At 32.8% G+C, this 15,967-nt stretch overlaps 1 protein-coding gene and 1 long non-coding RNA gene across 2 annotated transcripts in view; one reads left to right on the top strand and one right to left on the bottom strand.

Moving 5' to 3' along the window:
• The window catches only part of LOC117283234, a 95,770-nt gene that overhangs the window by 54,819 nt on the left and 24,984 nt on the right, over positions 1-15,967 (top strand). The gene's annotated exons all lie outside the window — the stretch shown is intronic.
• The window catches only part of Adgrg7 (adhesion G protein-coupled receptor G7), a 59,595-nt gene that overhangs the window by 38,867 nt on the left and 4,761 nt on the right, over positions 1-15,967 (bottom strand). Inside the window, exons 2-3 of the mRNA XM_010639656.2 lie at positions 5,896-6,009; positions 4,709-4,813 (exon numbers count right to left, since the gene is read on the bottom strand). Of these exons, the coding sequence (XP_010637958.1) occupies positions 4,709-4,813; positions 5,896-6,009 (219 nt within the window). The remainder of the gene's footprint in view (positions 1-4,708; positions 4,814-5,895; positions 6,010-15,967) is intronic.

Here is a 15,967-nt window from a genome sequence, read left to right as displayed (position 1 = left end):
CAAAATCGTTCCTGGAAGCAAGCATCACCTTTATCCCCAAAGCAGAGAAAGACTCAACCAAAAAAACAGAACTACAGGCCATCTCCCTAATGAACACAGACACAAAATTCCTCAATAAGATGCTGGCAAACAAAATGAGGAAGATCATCAAGAAGATCATACAACCTGACCCAGTGGGATTCATTCCAGGGATACAGGGTGGTTCAATATAGGCAAATCAATAAATTTAACACACTATATTAACAGAACCAAGGTCAAAAACCATATGATCATTTCAATAGATGAAGAAAAAGCATTCAACAAAATCCAAAATACATTCATAATAAAAAACCCTATGGAAAGGTGGCATACATATTCTTTATCTCAACCTAATAAGAGCCACCTATGAAAAATCAACAGCCAACATCATACTAAATAATCAAAACTGAAATCCTACACTCTAAAATCTGGAACAAGACAAGGATGTCCACTATCACCACTCCTGTTGAATATATTTCTGGAAACATTACCTACAGCAATTAGACATGAGAAAAAAATAAAAGGAATAAAGATAGAAAATGAACATGTTAAATTGCCCTATGTGTGGATGACATGATACTCTATATAGAAGACCCCAAAAACTGCACCAATAATCTTCTAAACTTAATAAGCAAATTTGGTAGAGTAGTGAGATACAAGGATCAATTCTCAAAAGTAAGTAGCCTTTCTGTAAACAAATAACAGATGCTCTGAGAGGTGAACTGGAGAAATACCTTCTTTCACAATAAAATGAAATATCTAGCAATCAATCTAATGAAAGAAATAAAAGACCTCTACTCTGAAAACTGTAGTACTCTGAAAAAAGAAATTGAAGAGGGTATCAGAAAATGGAAAGACAGTCCTTGCTCCTGGATAAGAAGAATCAATATAGTAAAAATGGCCATTTTCACTGTATTAAATATGTAAGGTCCTATCTACGTGGGTTTGATTACAAAAACTAATAAAGTATTCCCTAAATAATGAAAAAAAGAATAAGATAAGACTATAAGAGCAAGAAGCAATTTAAATATGTTCGGGGACCATTTTCATCTCCAGAATTAAGGATTATTTTAATGTTACATCATTGCCTTTTCTCTTTTACTTTCCTTTTTAGTTTTATTTTAGGATTCCCTATTTTTAATGTTCATACAGAGATTTCTTTAACTGAAATACTGAATAGTTTCTTTGGTGTGAAAAACTATAATAGTACACAGGATCCTAATGAAGCTAAAGGTGTAGGGAAAGTGGGAAGGGTGGGGTAAAGGTAATAAAGGAGAGGAAAAAAATATGAGAAACTGAAAAAATGGAAATAAAGTGTTTGTAAATGGGGAGGGGAGGAGGGGGTGAAGGGAGGGCAGGGACAAGGGGAAAAAAATGAGAATCAAGACCTATTATGTAAAGGTACAGGATCCCAATGATGAATGTAACTGTATTGTATACCTAGATTGTAACAATAAACTCAATTTAAAAAAAAAAACGGCCATTCTTCCAAAACTGCTGTAGAGATTCAATGCAATTCCAATGGAAACTCCAACAGCATATTTCACAGAACTAGAAAAAACAATCTAAAATTTATTTGAAACAAGAAGAGCCCTAAAAGAGCAAAAGCAATTCTAGGCAACAAAGACAAGATAGGTGTATCACAATCCCAATTTGAAACTATACTACAAAGCTGGTGTGATAAAAAACAAAAAACAAAACAAAACAAAAAAAACCAGCATGGTACTGGCAAAAAAAACAGACCTGAGGACCAGTGGAACAGATTAGAAGATGCAGAAACAACTCCAGACACACTCAGCTGCCTCATCTTCACCAAAGAGCCAAACACCCTCACTGGTGGAAAGATGGCCTCTTTAATATATAGTGCTGGAAAAACTGGGTTTAAACTTGCCCAAGAAAAAACCTAGACCTGTATGTGTCACCATGAACTACACTAAAATGGAAATGGATTAAAGATCTAAATGTTGAAACAGAAACACTAAACCAGCTGAAGGAGAGGGTAGGTAGAACTCTTGAAAACATTGGCATAGGAAAATATTTCATGGGAACAAAACCTCATTTGAACATGAACTAGCACAAATAATCAACAAGTGGGATCTCTTCTCATTTAAAAAGCTGCATAACAAGAGCAACCACCAACAGAGTGAAGAAACAACTCACAATGTAGAAAAATATTTTTACCAGTTGTTCCTCAGACAAAGGTCTACTATCTAGAGTATACAAAGAACTTTTAAAAAAAAAATCAGACCACCCAAATTTAAAGACCCAATCCAAAAAATGGGCAACTAATATGAATTTCTTAGACTAAGAAATAGAAACAGCAAATAAATACATAAAAAATCTCCATCATCACTGGTCATCTGAGATTTGTAAATGCAAACCATTCTGAGTTTTTTACCTTACTTCAGAAAGTATAGCTACTATCAAGAAATCAACCAATGGAGGAGGGGGTGAAGGGAGGGCAGGGACAAGGGGAAAAAATGAGAACCAAGACCCGTCATGTAAAGGTACAAGGTCCCAATAATGAATGTAACTGTACTGTACCAATAACCTCAATAAAAAAAGAAAAAAAATGATTGTTTTCCAGTCCAAAAAATAATATATTAAATAATTATGATGACCTTCATGGAAGTATTACTGGAAATTTTTCTCTTCCTAATTCATGGAACACAATTATGATTTATAAGTTGTGTAGTACAAACCATTACAAAATATTTATATATTATACAAAATATAAAATTAAGACAACCATTAGGCATAGGCACACATTAGAATATAGTATGGTACATAGGATATGTATACTAGTGAAATGCCAATGCAATTGAAGCCTCAGTTTTATCTTCTAAATTCTTAATCAAGATGCTGGAAGAACTTATACAAGGATAGAATCACGAATACTTGAATAATCATAATATATGTGGACAGAAACAATTTGGATTCCATAATTGGAATGCAGAACTACATAATCACTAAAAATAAATAAGGTAAAGAAGCAATTCATGTAATTTATTTAGTGTTTCAAAGAACCCTTGACCTATGCAAAAGTAAATGTCTAAAGAAAATGTAAAATTCTCCTCAGAGTCAATATTGACAGCAGTTCTATTGAATATTTTTGTTAATGATCTAGAGTCATCTGTATTTCTGAGGTATCCAATTCTGTAGGAAAAGGGAATTATCTTCAGGACAGGTCAGATGAAAGTCAATAGAAATAAGAAATGAAGAGAACATTTATGGAAAATTACAAGGCAAAGTATACTCTAGCTATTACAAAGTACACCTATGAATTTCTAAAGGCTACTATAAAAAATATGCAACATGGCCCTGAAACAAAATAAGTGATCGACATCCTGGTTATTAGCGAAGGATACATTGGAAATAGAAATTATTATTTGCTGCCTTACTCTTGGAACACCTCTATGTGAGTAAGGTTGCCATGTTCAAAAAAGATATAATGAAGCTAAGAAATATCCCAAGATGGATTGTCATGGAAGGAGACGGCAAGTGACACACAAAGAGACAGCAGAATGGAAGTAAAACAAAGACGTTTACTCCATCGATGGGGATCAATCACACCTAATGGTGGTGCCCTGATCGACCTCCCCAGTGGGCTACAACTCTTACTTTTATAGGGTTTTACAGCTTTGATCTTACTCAGTTGGTTACACTGCATTCACAGATACCCAAAACATGATAGCAAGGCAGTTGAATTTTAACCCAGATGCAGTACTTTGTTAGGGAAGTCACCTTTTGGATTCATTCAATTGCCTACTCTAGCCAGGGGAAGGGAGCTTGTTTGATTAACAAAACTAACAATGGTTCTTTTCACTTACAAACTTTTGTGAGGAGACTAGGTGTCTCTGGGTACCAGTTAATTCTGAACTAAGCAGGGTGAGGGGCAGCAGTTATCTTATATTGTGTCATTTCCTAAATTTTCACTTATTAAGGTTTTCCCTATCAGGATTACTAAAATCATGGAGGAGATGAAGAACTAGTGGTTACAGAAAAGACTCAGTTGAGAATATCTACCTGGAGAGATGTTGTCTGAAAGTGGATATGGAAAGTATAAGTCTACAATCTAGATTAATTTTAAAAATTGGACAAATTTTAAAACTCAAAGAGTAAATGTTTTGTTTTTTATTTTTATTTTTTTAAATCTTGTTGAGTTTATTAATTCTTTTTAGGTATACAGTACAGTTTCATTCATCATTGGGATCTTGTACCCTTACATGACAGATCTTGGTTCTCATTTTTTCCCCATACCCCTGTCCTCACTTCACCCTAAATGTTTGTCATCATTGTTGTTGTTTTGTTTTGTTTTGTTTTGTTGTACTGAGGATCAAACTCAGGACCTTGTGCTTGTGAGGCAGGCATGGTACCACTAAGCTAAATTCCCAGCCATCAAAGAGTAAATGTCATCTGGTCAAACTCTAGCAGACAGAGTAAACTGGAAAAACAAGACAACTAAGTAATGGTTAAGAGGACATCACAAACAAGTGATCCGTATTAAGGTTTGGGGAAAATTAGGATTATGTGAGGTATCACCAATAAACTTTGAATACTGAAGTCATAAAGGTACAAGCCTTTCCACAAAACCTTTGAGATCTCTTCAAGGGGCCTAACATTAGTCGGAGGGATGACTTAGCATAGCCACCCTTAGCCTATGGAAAGGATATACTTTTGAAAAACATACCATTTACAGTGTTCTTGTCACACGTTTGCAACGATGGTCCATATCTGCCCACTGGGATTCTGGAAAAGGTAAAACTCATATAGGTGCTATTTTCACAAAAATTAGCTGTAATGGAAAGAAAAAATATTTTTCATTATAAATTATACTTTTTCTTTTCAAATTTGAAACTAGATAAAAGCTGAAGTACAGAACCTTTGTCATATAGTTTGAAGGGGTTATAGAATAACTTTCTTATCTGGTTATCATCATTAGATGTTAGCATGATAGATAACAAATTTCAGTTTAAAAGTACACAATATATACTTGGGAGGAAGGCACTAACACAACAACAAAGATAATGTATCAGATTAGTTAGAATCTTGAAAATTAAAAATATGGAGGGAGGCAATAGGGAAGAGAGGGGGGCAGAAGAACATAAAAGTAATTAAGATGCCTTGGGCACACATACCAACTCCCCACAACGAATGTAATCATTATGTATGACAAACATATACTAATAAAAATATGTAGCCTACAGAATCAAGGGACATCTGAGGATGTGAGTCAAAGCAAAAAGGACAAAGTCATAGGGGATGTGGATGTGCTGGTTGATAGACTATAAGCAGTAGTAAGAGTGGGCTTGAATAACTCTGGATGGCACGAGGAAGTGTGAGGAGTGACCAGAAGCAGACTTCAGATCAAGAAATAACTTGAACTTGGATCCTGAGAAACTATTTTTTGAAATGAAACCGTTAAGTTAATAACTCTTCAAGGAAAATCAGAAAAGACAAAAAAAATCATATAAATATGTACTTGATAGAAGGATGCATTTCAATTTCAGAAAAGTTAAATATGATAAAATTGTGATATTTAAGTAGAGTAATAAGGCATATCAATCTCTGAAAGGACCTGAGGGAACATATTGCCAGTTGCCCTGGATTAGACACTGCAAGTGGAAAGAAACAGAACTTGAGTTACAGAGAAATTCAACAGTTGAAAGCACACAAGAATTTTTATTATACAGATAAATGACCCTAGCAGAAAACCTTGCTTTAACCGTTAAGCTAATAAATACATCTTAAAGCCATAACCATTAAGACCATTATTTTTATAATTATCAACTAAAATCTCCAAAATTTTTGCTGCTGTTCCTGTTATTAACACAAGGATCACCTAACTCTGGCCCAGTATTATGCCAAGTAACTTACCAATTGTGCATCTCAGCCCTTTCCACTCTTCTGTACAAATGCATCTGCCATTTTCCCAGGTTCCACCATTCCTGCAGAATTCTATAGGTGTGCTTGACGGGGGAGAAAACGTTCCTAAGAAAAAAATAAATAACAGAATATTATGCAAGTTCATTGGTTATGTTCTCATTTCAGGTCTGTGGCTATTTAGTTTCTATATGTAAAATCATTACTTTGAGTATCACTGCCAAGAAATATCATTTGGAGTATCATCATCAAAAAATGCATACACTGACAATCTACACAGTACATACAGTGCTCACTAGATGTAATAGACACTAAAAAGACATATTTGAAAGATATACTGAGAAAGGGGAAATTATATAGATGAGAGACAGGTAGATGATCAACAGATAGATGATAGATAGGTAGGTAGGTAGGTAGATAGATGATAGATAGATAGACTCACTGACCAAGTCAGCGAGCAGAGTTATAAGTATTACTAGAACACAAAAGAAAGATATTGAGACAGAGGTAACCTAAAGAGAGAAGGACCTTCCAGAAGAGGTTATATTTGAACTGAATTTTATGATTAAATCAAGCAAATCCCGATGAAATAAAAAGTGTAAAACTCACAAAAACACAGAAAGTTCTGATGTTCCCAAAGAGCAGTGTTTACCATACAGCACTGATTCTATGTGTAACAACAGCAGGACATAGACTCAATTCTGAAGGACTTTATGGACCAAGCCAAGGAGATTAATCCTGGAGGGATGTAGAGAGGATTTTAAGCAAGGAAGTGTTCCAAAAAGGAAAGTGTTTTAGGATATTCCTCAAGCAGTAGTGGAACTGACTGAGGCTAGAAGGCAAAAAAAGATTAGTTAGATGAGTATCAAAACTAAAGCTATGGATATAGGGAAGACAGGAACATTTATAGATTTAGGAAACATACCTGAATTAGAATTCTTATGATCTAATGACTAGTTATTTTGAGTTCAGAACACTGGGGGTCTCAATGTGGTAACGAAATAGTGAGCAAATTAATTAAGCTTCATAAAACAGGAGGCAGAGTTCCATGTACAATAATTATGGAGTAGATTATATCACATTAACTCTCCCACAGATAGCACTTGATCTTAGCCAAAAGGCCGAGAAGCAATACCCACAGATAGCAATCGTAAACTTCAATCAAAAGTTAAAAACAACACCCCAAACCTACTAGTAGACTCTGAACCCCAATAAAAACATACAGACACTGAGGGATGTTCCAAGTTTACATAATCTTTCTACTACAGGTGCTACTCAGTCCATTAGGAAAAGTGGCTAAAACGTTAGCAGAAAGCCACAGTCACAGTAGAGTAAGGGGATGCCAGAACTGAAAATTGAAATGATATGTCTCCGAATAGAGAGACACACAAAAAAAAGGATCAAAGTCTGTGTATAAATTGATTTCAAATGCGGAGAGAGAAGACTTTAAAACATAAACAGACTTAGGGACTTATGCACAATATTGACCAGTTTAACATATGTGCAGCTCAAGAAATCACAAGCTAAATAATTAAATTTAAGTAAAATCAATAGTTAAACACATTGTGATTACAGTGTTAAAATTAAAAGATGAGAACAAAATATAAACACAATGACCTATCAGCTCAAAGGTTTCCTAGTGAATTGAGAATGAAATAATACCAATCTTAAAGAAACTCTTTCAGAAATAAGTGAAGGAAAAAAAAAAAAAACCTTCCTAAATCATTTGGCTTTAGTTTTCTATCACTGTGACAAAATACTTGAGATAATCACTTTATAATGAGGGAAGGTTTATTTCATCTCATGGTTTCAGAGGTTTCAGTCCATGGCTGCTTGGCCTCATCACCTTTGGACCAATAGCAGCACAGTACATCATGTTGAGTAAGTGATCGAAGAACTACTCACCTCATGACTATCAAAAAACAAAAAGAGAGAGGAAAGTGTAGGAGTCTACTTATCTCTTTCAAGGGCATGCCCTTAATGACATAATTTCTTTTCACCATGGATCAACTACATTGTATTGAAGTTTCTATCCAGTGCAAAACGCAGGGAAATAAAAGACTGAAAGCTAAGAAAAACATAGAACAATCTTTTGTTGCAGATCATTAGATATACTGAAAATTATAAGGTATCTTGAAAAGCTACTTGGATTAATAAGTGAATTTATCAAGATTGTATGCTTAAAAAAATCAAATTTATTTCCACATATCAGCTACAAACAATTGAAGAATAAAAGTGTTTCTATTTATGTTAGCATTAAATTTAAAAATCCTTGGAAATGAATTAATAAAAATGTGCAAGACCTCACTATTGAGAGAAATTTTTAATATTTAAACAAATGGAAATACACATCATTCATGGATGAAAGATCCAAAGTTGTTAAGGTGTTTATAAGCAAGTACATCAGTGAAATGGAATAAAATATATAAAATAGATAAAACATCTATTAACAGTTAATTTTTAAACAAATATGTGCCAAGACAATTCAACTAAGAAAGGAAAGTTTTTCATAAATGGTGCTGGATAAACTAAATAAACATATTACCTTCAGTTTGAGAAGGACCATGGGATAAACAGACCTAAAAACAAAAACTGAAACTATAAATCTACTCAAAGAAAATACACTTTCAACTTCGAACAAAAAATTTTTTGAAAATGCACTAAAAGTCTTAAACAAAAAAATTTGTAAATTATACTTAAAATTAAAAACTGCAGCTTACTGAAAGGCACAAAAGGGTAATAAAAACAAAATCCACAGACTAGGAGAAAATACTTTCAATTCATGTATCTGACAAAAATATCTAGAAATGTATCTAGAAATGTAAATTAGAATTGTAAATCTAATTGTAAATTTTAAAGAATATAAATTAATAAGACTACAGACAGCCTGCTTTTTTTCATTAAGTTTATTGCTACTTTTTAGGTATACAGTGCAGTTGCATTTATCTAAGTTCATGACTTGAACACTTCACAAAAAAAACACTACATGGACAAAAATGCACATGAAAATGTTCAGCATCTTGTCAGAGAAATGCAAATAAAGTGATTGTAAAATACCATTCACATTCTGTCAGATTAAACAAATAAATAGAACAGTACAGAGCCTATAAATAGGCCCACACAAGTATAACCAACTGATCTTTGACATAGGAACATATGCACTTCAGTGGAGAAAGGTGAGACTTTTCAACAAGTGTCACTGGATATCCACCTACAACAGATTTCCATCTTTCACAAACAAAAGTTATCTCAATATGGATCATAGACCTGATATAAACTGCAAAATTATAAAACCTAGAAGATAAAAGAGTAAATCTAGGTGATCTTGGATATTTCCATGAGTTTTCAGCCATAATTTCTAGGGCACAACCCATGATAGAAGAAAATGCACAGGTTAGACTTCATTAATACTTTTTCTGAAATAATTGATTTTAACCTTCCCATCAAATTTTATATTATGGTCAATTCAAAAATAATTAGAATTTCGCATTACATGTAGTTTTTTTAAAAACTACTAATTCAATTATTTTAAAGTTTACAGTTTTACTCAAGTTTTTGCCTTACTTTGGGAATAAATTTTGGTCATTTATATTTGTTTAAAATTGTTTCATATGACCTAAGTATTTATATAATCTAAAATAAAGTTTTCCATTGTATTTGCTTATGATTTCGTTTAAATTCTACTTCTCTGTTCTATGACCTCCCCTTCTTTTTGTGCATATTGGTTAATTATACTCTTTTGTTTTGATGAATCTAGCTACTGACTTATTTACAGAAGTTCATCTTTTTAAAAAATTAGTCTTTTAGTTGATCTTTGCTGTGTTTCTTCATTTCCATTCCATTAATCTGGTTATATTCTTTACTATTGCAAAATGTAGCTGCTTAGAATTTTCTTTCATAACTTCTAAAGTTTGAATGCTTAGAACACCAATTTTCAATCTGTGTAGCTTAATATATACCCAAACCTATAAATGTCATTCTAAGTATATTTTTAGCTACATTCAAGTTGTGATATGTCTTTACTGAAGTTTTAAATACTTTGTAATTTTCACTTGATTTTTTTGAGTTATTTAAAATAATTTAGCTACAATGACATTTTCTTGATTATTTTATAAATAGTCTTCTAATTGTATTGTATTTATTACATAGCATAATGTACAGGGTACTGATTCTGTATTACTGAGACTTTCTGAAAATAACATATTCTTTGTTTATTGTGACAATGCTAATATATAAATTTACTATATGAGCTTTTCAAATTTTTGAATTTTAATTTTCTCTGCTTCATCTATCAGTTTCTCATGGAAGGTTATTAGACTGAAGTACCTGATGGTAAATTTGTGTATTTATTTATAAAATTCAAAAAATTTGTATATTTGCTTTAGATATGTTTTAGTCTGTGTTATTTGATATATACAGGTATAGGATATGGGTGCCTTTCAGTTGTATTACTTCACATCTTGAGTAGTAAAATTCTTACTCTTCAATGTGCTTTTAACCTGACTGTCTATTTTCTGATGTTACTATTGCTTAGTTTTATTTTGGTTTGGTTAATATTTGCCTGGAATGGGCTGTATCATCATTTGTCTTTCTCATTTAAAAATGTCATTAAATGTTCAGTGTTTCTTGTGAACAGTATGAGCTACCTTTTGTTTTGTTTCATTGTTATCCAACATAGCAGTGTTTCCTTAAACAATTGAGTTTGATCTAATTAAATTTATGCCTGTTTTTTCAGTCCTAGATTTTTAAAGCAATTTATGGCTATTTATATTTACCAAAGAGTCTGCCAGGTTTTGTTGTTGTTGTTGTTGTTGCCATCACACCTTGTATTGTATTCTTTTTAGATTCAACTTCTCGATTTATGAAATTTATGAATTAATAATTTTTGTTATATTCTATATGACTAATTTTCCAGTGTTCATCAGAAATTTTATTTTCTCCTTTCTTTTGTCAGTTTGATAAGATACAGAATTCAGAGTTGGCAGCATTTTGGAGATAGTTCACTATTTTATAGAGTTTGTTTCTTCCAACAAGTTTTTCAATGTCTAATTGTTATTCTTTTTATGGAATTTTGAAATACAGATTTGAAATTTTTAATTTGATATTCTATAAGTGTACATGTGGCTTGGTTTTCATTTCTCTGCTTGATTTCATTTCTCTGCTTAAGATTTGGTCATTCTTCAATCCAAGAAAATTCTCATTAATTATTTTCTCAAATACTGTTTCACCATATTCCTTATTCTCTTCTGGAGCTTATAAACCCTGCTGAGATATTTCAGATTTCCTAATCTATATTTCAAGTTTCCCATTCTTATTTTCACAGTTAACACTAAAGTTATCCTATGCTTTTAAATAATATTATCTTGTTTTTTATTGTGACTTATTCGCCTATTTTAACTTTTTTAATTATTTTAAAATTATTTTCTATCCCTTTTCAGATTATTTTATTATATCCAGTTGAGGGAAGGTTATCCTTTTGATAATATTTTATATCTGTTCAATATCATGGTTCATACGTAATTCTGGCTGCCAATTCATCATTATCTTATTTACTGCTCTTTTTTGAGAAAATATTTCAGCAAGTAAATGTCGTGGTTGCTTCTCTGATAACCTTAGAGCACTATCAGTAGAAGTCTTGAACTACTTTTTAGGATAATCTTTTACTGGGGCTTTCTTCATCACACAGGTAAGACAAATTCAGATTAGTATAGTATGCAATATAGGGTTTCGATTACTTGTTCACTTTTCCCCCTTAATTATGACCCTGAACAGATCATAAAATTGTTTAATGTTTTATTTCTGGCCTACAGTTCAGAATTTTTCTAATCTTTTCCGGGTTGAGGAAACTCCAAAGGTGTCAGGTGTCACGCTGGTTGCTTAGGTTCCACTTCCCAAGTTCATCCAGGGCCAAAGCTACTGCTCCTGTCCCCATGAATTCACTGAGGCCACAGACTCTAGGGCTTATGCTAGTATCTGCTTGCCATCATTATCAACTTTTTTGTTTATTTCTGACACTGAGGATTTAATTGCAAAAAAGAAAAGCATGCTTATATATTTTAATTATTATATATTTATTTAGAATTTCCATATATTTGTAAGCAAAAAGAAAAATCTAAATATGTCTATTCATTGTGCTTTTTGGCTATAAGTCAAGTCATTTCTCATAATTAAGAATTATTTTGACAAACTTTAGACCCAGGGTCCTAGCTGTATCCAGACCCTAACACAATGGATTCAGTAACAAATGTTTGTTGATCAGCTTCTTTGGCATTTGCATTCTGTTTGAAAACATCTAGTCCAATCTGAATTATCTACTCCTCTACTCCTCTGTGAGACTCATATGATTAACATCTTGTACTAGCCACTTAAAGATTCTACACTTCAAAGTACCTAAATTATTCTCAAAATTAGTACTGACATCTGTAAAACTCTGTATCTTACATAAAGAGATACTCAGAAAGATGAAATGGTTTGCTCATATACTACTTTCAGAATTGTGGACTCAAACACAGTGATTTTAACTAGGTATGAACTTAAATCCTCACTCTACATAAAAGCTGGCTAGTTTGAGCCAGACCAGTTATAAATAAGTAGTCAACAAGGTGCTGGACTCAGATCTGCTTGCTACCAATGAGGTACTCCTCTTCCTTCCTCAATGGAACATTCATTCCATTTGATTTGGGAACCCATATACTCAAATATCTTTAACAATTTTCTTTTGTAACTTAGCGAGATAATGATAGTTCTCTACATTATTTTAAATTTCAATATTTCCAATAACATTCTTTATTCATATTTTGCTACACATTGCCAAACACATATGACACACATACACTTAATGTTGCTTGAGAAGGTAGCAGAAAATAAGTTTCCAAATGGAAAATATGAATTTCTTCTTCTAAACAAGACACATTTAGAATCTACTTTTGAAAAACAGCCTGAATAAGTAGAGGAATTAAAACATCTTTCTTTAGTCAATTTCCATCTTGATACCTTTCTAATCTCTATCTCAGCTTTTTGGGATATAAAATCCAGGCATCTGACGTTTGTCCTAGGCCAGGAATTTGAAATAGTTGGGTGGAAGATAACTCTTAAATGACAGAACAATATTTAAGAAAATGTATTGTTTTTTAAAGAAGCAAAAGGATGTACATATAGTCTTTATTTAAATAAACATTGATTAATATTAACTACTTGGCTAAATATTTCAATAAACTGGCTAGATATTTTAATAAGTGTTCTCCTGTATAAAGATTGAAAAGTAAATGCAAGAAGATCTAAACATTCTTAGAACTCTTTCTGTTTCTGTTTTGAGCAAGTCAATTGAATTTAATAATTAAACCTACTGTGGACTTTTGGTTTGATAACTCAAGTGTCAATACAAAGGTTGAATCTAGATTAATGGTATCTATTCAAGGTGTAAGCAGAGTGGGAAAAAACTATGATCTGTACTGAATGATCTAAGATTCACAAATTAAAGAATGTAGCCCATATTTACTGAGTTCTTATAACATATTCGACATCATCTTATGCATTTAATTGCTTTAACTCATTTAATCCAAGCAGCTCTAAGAGGTAGGATTTATTATTAAGAGGTAGAATAACCAAGGCACAGAAATGTTGAGTATATTGCTCAAAGTTACTCAGCTAGTAAGCAGAAGTATTAAGATTTAATCCAAGCCAGTTTGGTTCCAGAGCTTTCTCTCATGTCTCTCAAGTAGACTGTTCCACTGTATCCTATGAAAATATTTGACAGCATAAGTCCTTTCAGAATTTTAGGTAAAAGTATATAATGTGTGGAAATGTAAGACTAACTCACTATTCCAATACTCTTGCCTCTTAATTTAAGACAATAACTTTTAAAATGGGATCTACACTAAATATCACTAATTCTGATGCTAAGGCAATTTATGCTTATCAGTGCATTACAGAACAACATTATTTCTTAAACAAGAATCTCTTTCCTTTCATGGAAATTATTGTGGTTTAGTCTCATTTTTCAGTTTCATTTCATTCATTTAGTTTAGTTTAGTTTAGTTTAATCTGGTGCTGGAAGTCAAATCCAGGGCTTTGTGCTTGCTAAGCAAGCACTCTACCACTGAATTGTACCCCAGCAAAAACTACTGTGCATTTTTTAAAACTTAACAAGCATAGATATGAGGAAGCAAGAAGAAGGAACTATAAAAGAACAGAAGGATTGAGATCAAAGAATTCTGTGGTTGTCTTACAACCAATTTTTCTCCACCCAGAAAACATTTCTTTGGATTTTTTAAAATTGTAAAATGCAACTGTAGTCCAGAAACAGTCACATGACTTTGATTTATTACAGAATTTGTCTCAAAAAGAAATATGTAATTGATAAAAATTAAATCCAAGTACCTATCTAAACGCAGATTATTTTCTGAGAAACAATTTACTCTCCTTGTCCTTTCCTGATAACCCACATTTCTTCTGTGCAAGAATTATTAGTGCTATAAAGTCTGGCCTTGGGGTTTGAGAATATTTCAGCCTACTGAAGTCTCTTTTTGGCTGGTGAATAGGTTAATAATTTGGAAGGGAATGAAGGTTATAATATCTGGAGAGGAGTGGGAAAAACAGATGGCAGACAGCAGAAAATTTGCTGACCTAGGAGAGGAATAGAATAATAGTACTCTGAATGTGTTTTGAGGTTTAAGTGTTCTCCCCTTGACAAAAGTTAAAGAACATATCCCCAACCATTATGATTTTGGACATCTGTGTATGATTATATTAGGCCTAGTTCAAGATGGAAAATGTCAAAGAAAAAAACATACATTAAAGCTTAATTATGTTTGTATTTTATTTTCTCCATCACATGTGAGGGGACCCTAAAGTTGAACTGCTTCTGGCATTACAAGACTTTGCTGTCTGACACAAAAGCAGCAGAGACAGAGAACTTAAGTTTTTTTTTTTATTCTATAAACATATCAAACAAGGCATATGTTTTTCTATGAAGAATGTCCACTGTGAAAAGGCTGGAGAACTGGCAAAACATAAATTTGCTGCAACTAAAAGCATCTTCCAAGGTTGTAGATCAAATGTTCAACAAAAGAGGCTACAAAAGCACAGAATCTTAATTAAATCAAGATATAGATATGGTCATGTACCATGTGATTTTCAGAAGAGGAAGAAAATTGAAATGATGTCTTTGATTAAAAACATAAAATTTATGTGCCGGGTGTGGTGGTGCATGCCTATAATCCCAACACTTTTGGGAGGCTGAGGCAGGAGGATTGCTGTGAGTTCGAGACCAGCCTGGGCTACATAGTACGTTCCAGGTCAGTCTCAACTACATAGTGAGACCCTGTCTCAAAAAAACAACAAAAAAAGTAGCAGTTGGCATCCATTTCACTCTTAAGCACTCTTCTACATGACTCCTAAATTACTTGAAACAAAGCAAAACATGGGTGCAGTTATCAGCCCACTGTATATGTAAAGAAAGCCCTGGAGGAGGGGGATGTAGTTCAGTGGCGCTGCGCCTGCCTGGCAAGGGCAAGGTCCTGAGTTTGGTCCCTGGTACAGCTAAAAATAAAAATAAAAAGTAAACTAAATAAATAAATAGACCAGGGCCAGGGATGTAGCTCAGTGGTGCTGCCACCTGCCTCCCAAGAGCAAGGTCCTCAGTTCGATCCCCCCGTAAAAAAATATATATATAAATAAACAGACCAAAAACAAAAAAATACGTGTTTTTAATATATAATATATCATATATAATGTATGGTATAATGTAGAATATATAATATATGATATATAATATATTAATATATGTATAATGTATATAATATATATAGATAATTGTGTGTGTGTGTGTGTGTGTGTGTATGTATACTTTCAGAGCTAGGAATTTAGCTCACAAGCACCATGTCTGTCTCACAAGCACAAGGTCAAGTTCAGTCCCCCGTACCAGGAAAAAAAGGGGGAAAAACTATATATATACATATATAATTTAATTTATTATTTTGAAGAAAATCATAGGAATCTGTTAGCTATTCTGTTCAATTTTTCAGGATAGTTATTTTATTTTTTTTTCATTGAGTTTATTGGTACC

Source organism: Fukomys damarensis, unplaced genomic scaffold (assembly GCF_012274545.1).
Source record: "Fukomys damarensis isolate Sample0158 unplaced genomic scaffold, DMR_v1.0_HiC HiC_scaffold_24, whole genome shotgun sequence".
Classification (NCBI taxonomy): domain Eukaryota; kingdom Metazoa; phylum Chordata; class Mammalia; order Rodentia; family Bathyergidae; genus Fukomys; species Fukomys damarensis.
Note: the sequence above shows the minus strand (reverse complement) of the source record. Positions and strands in the feature narration are given on the sequence as shown.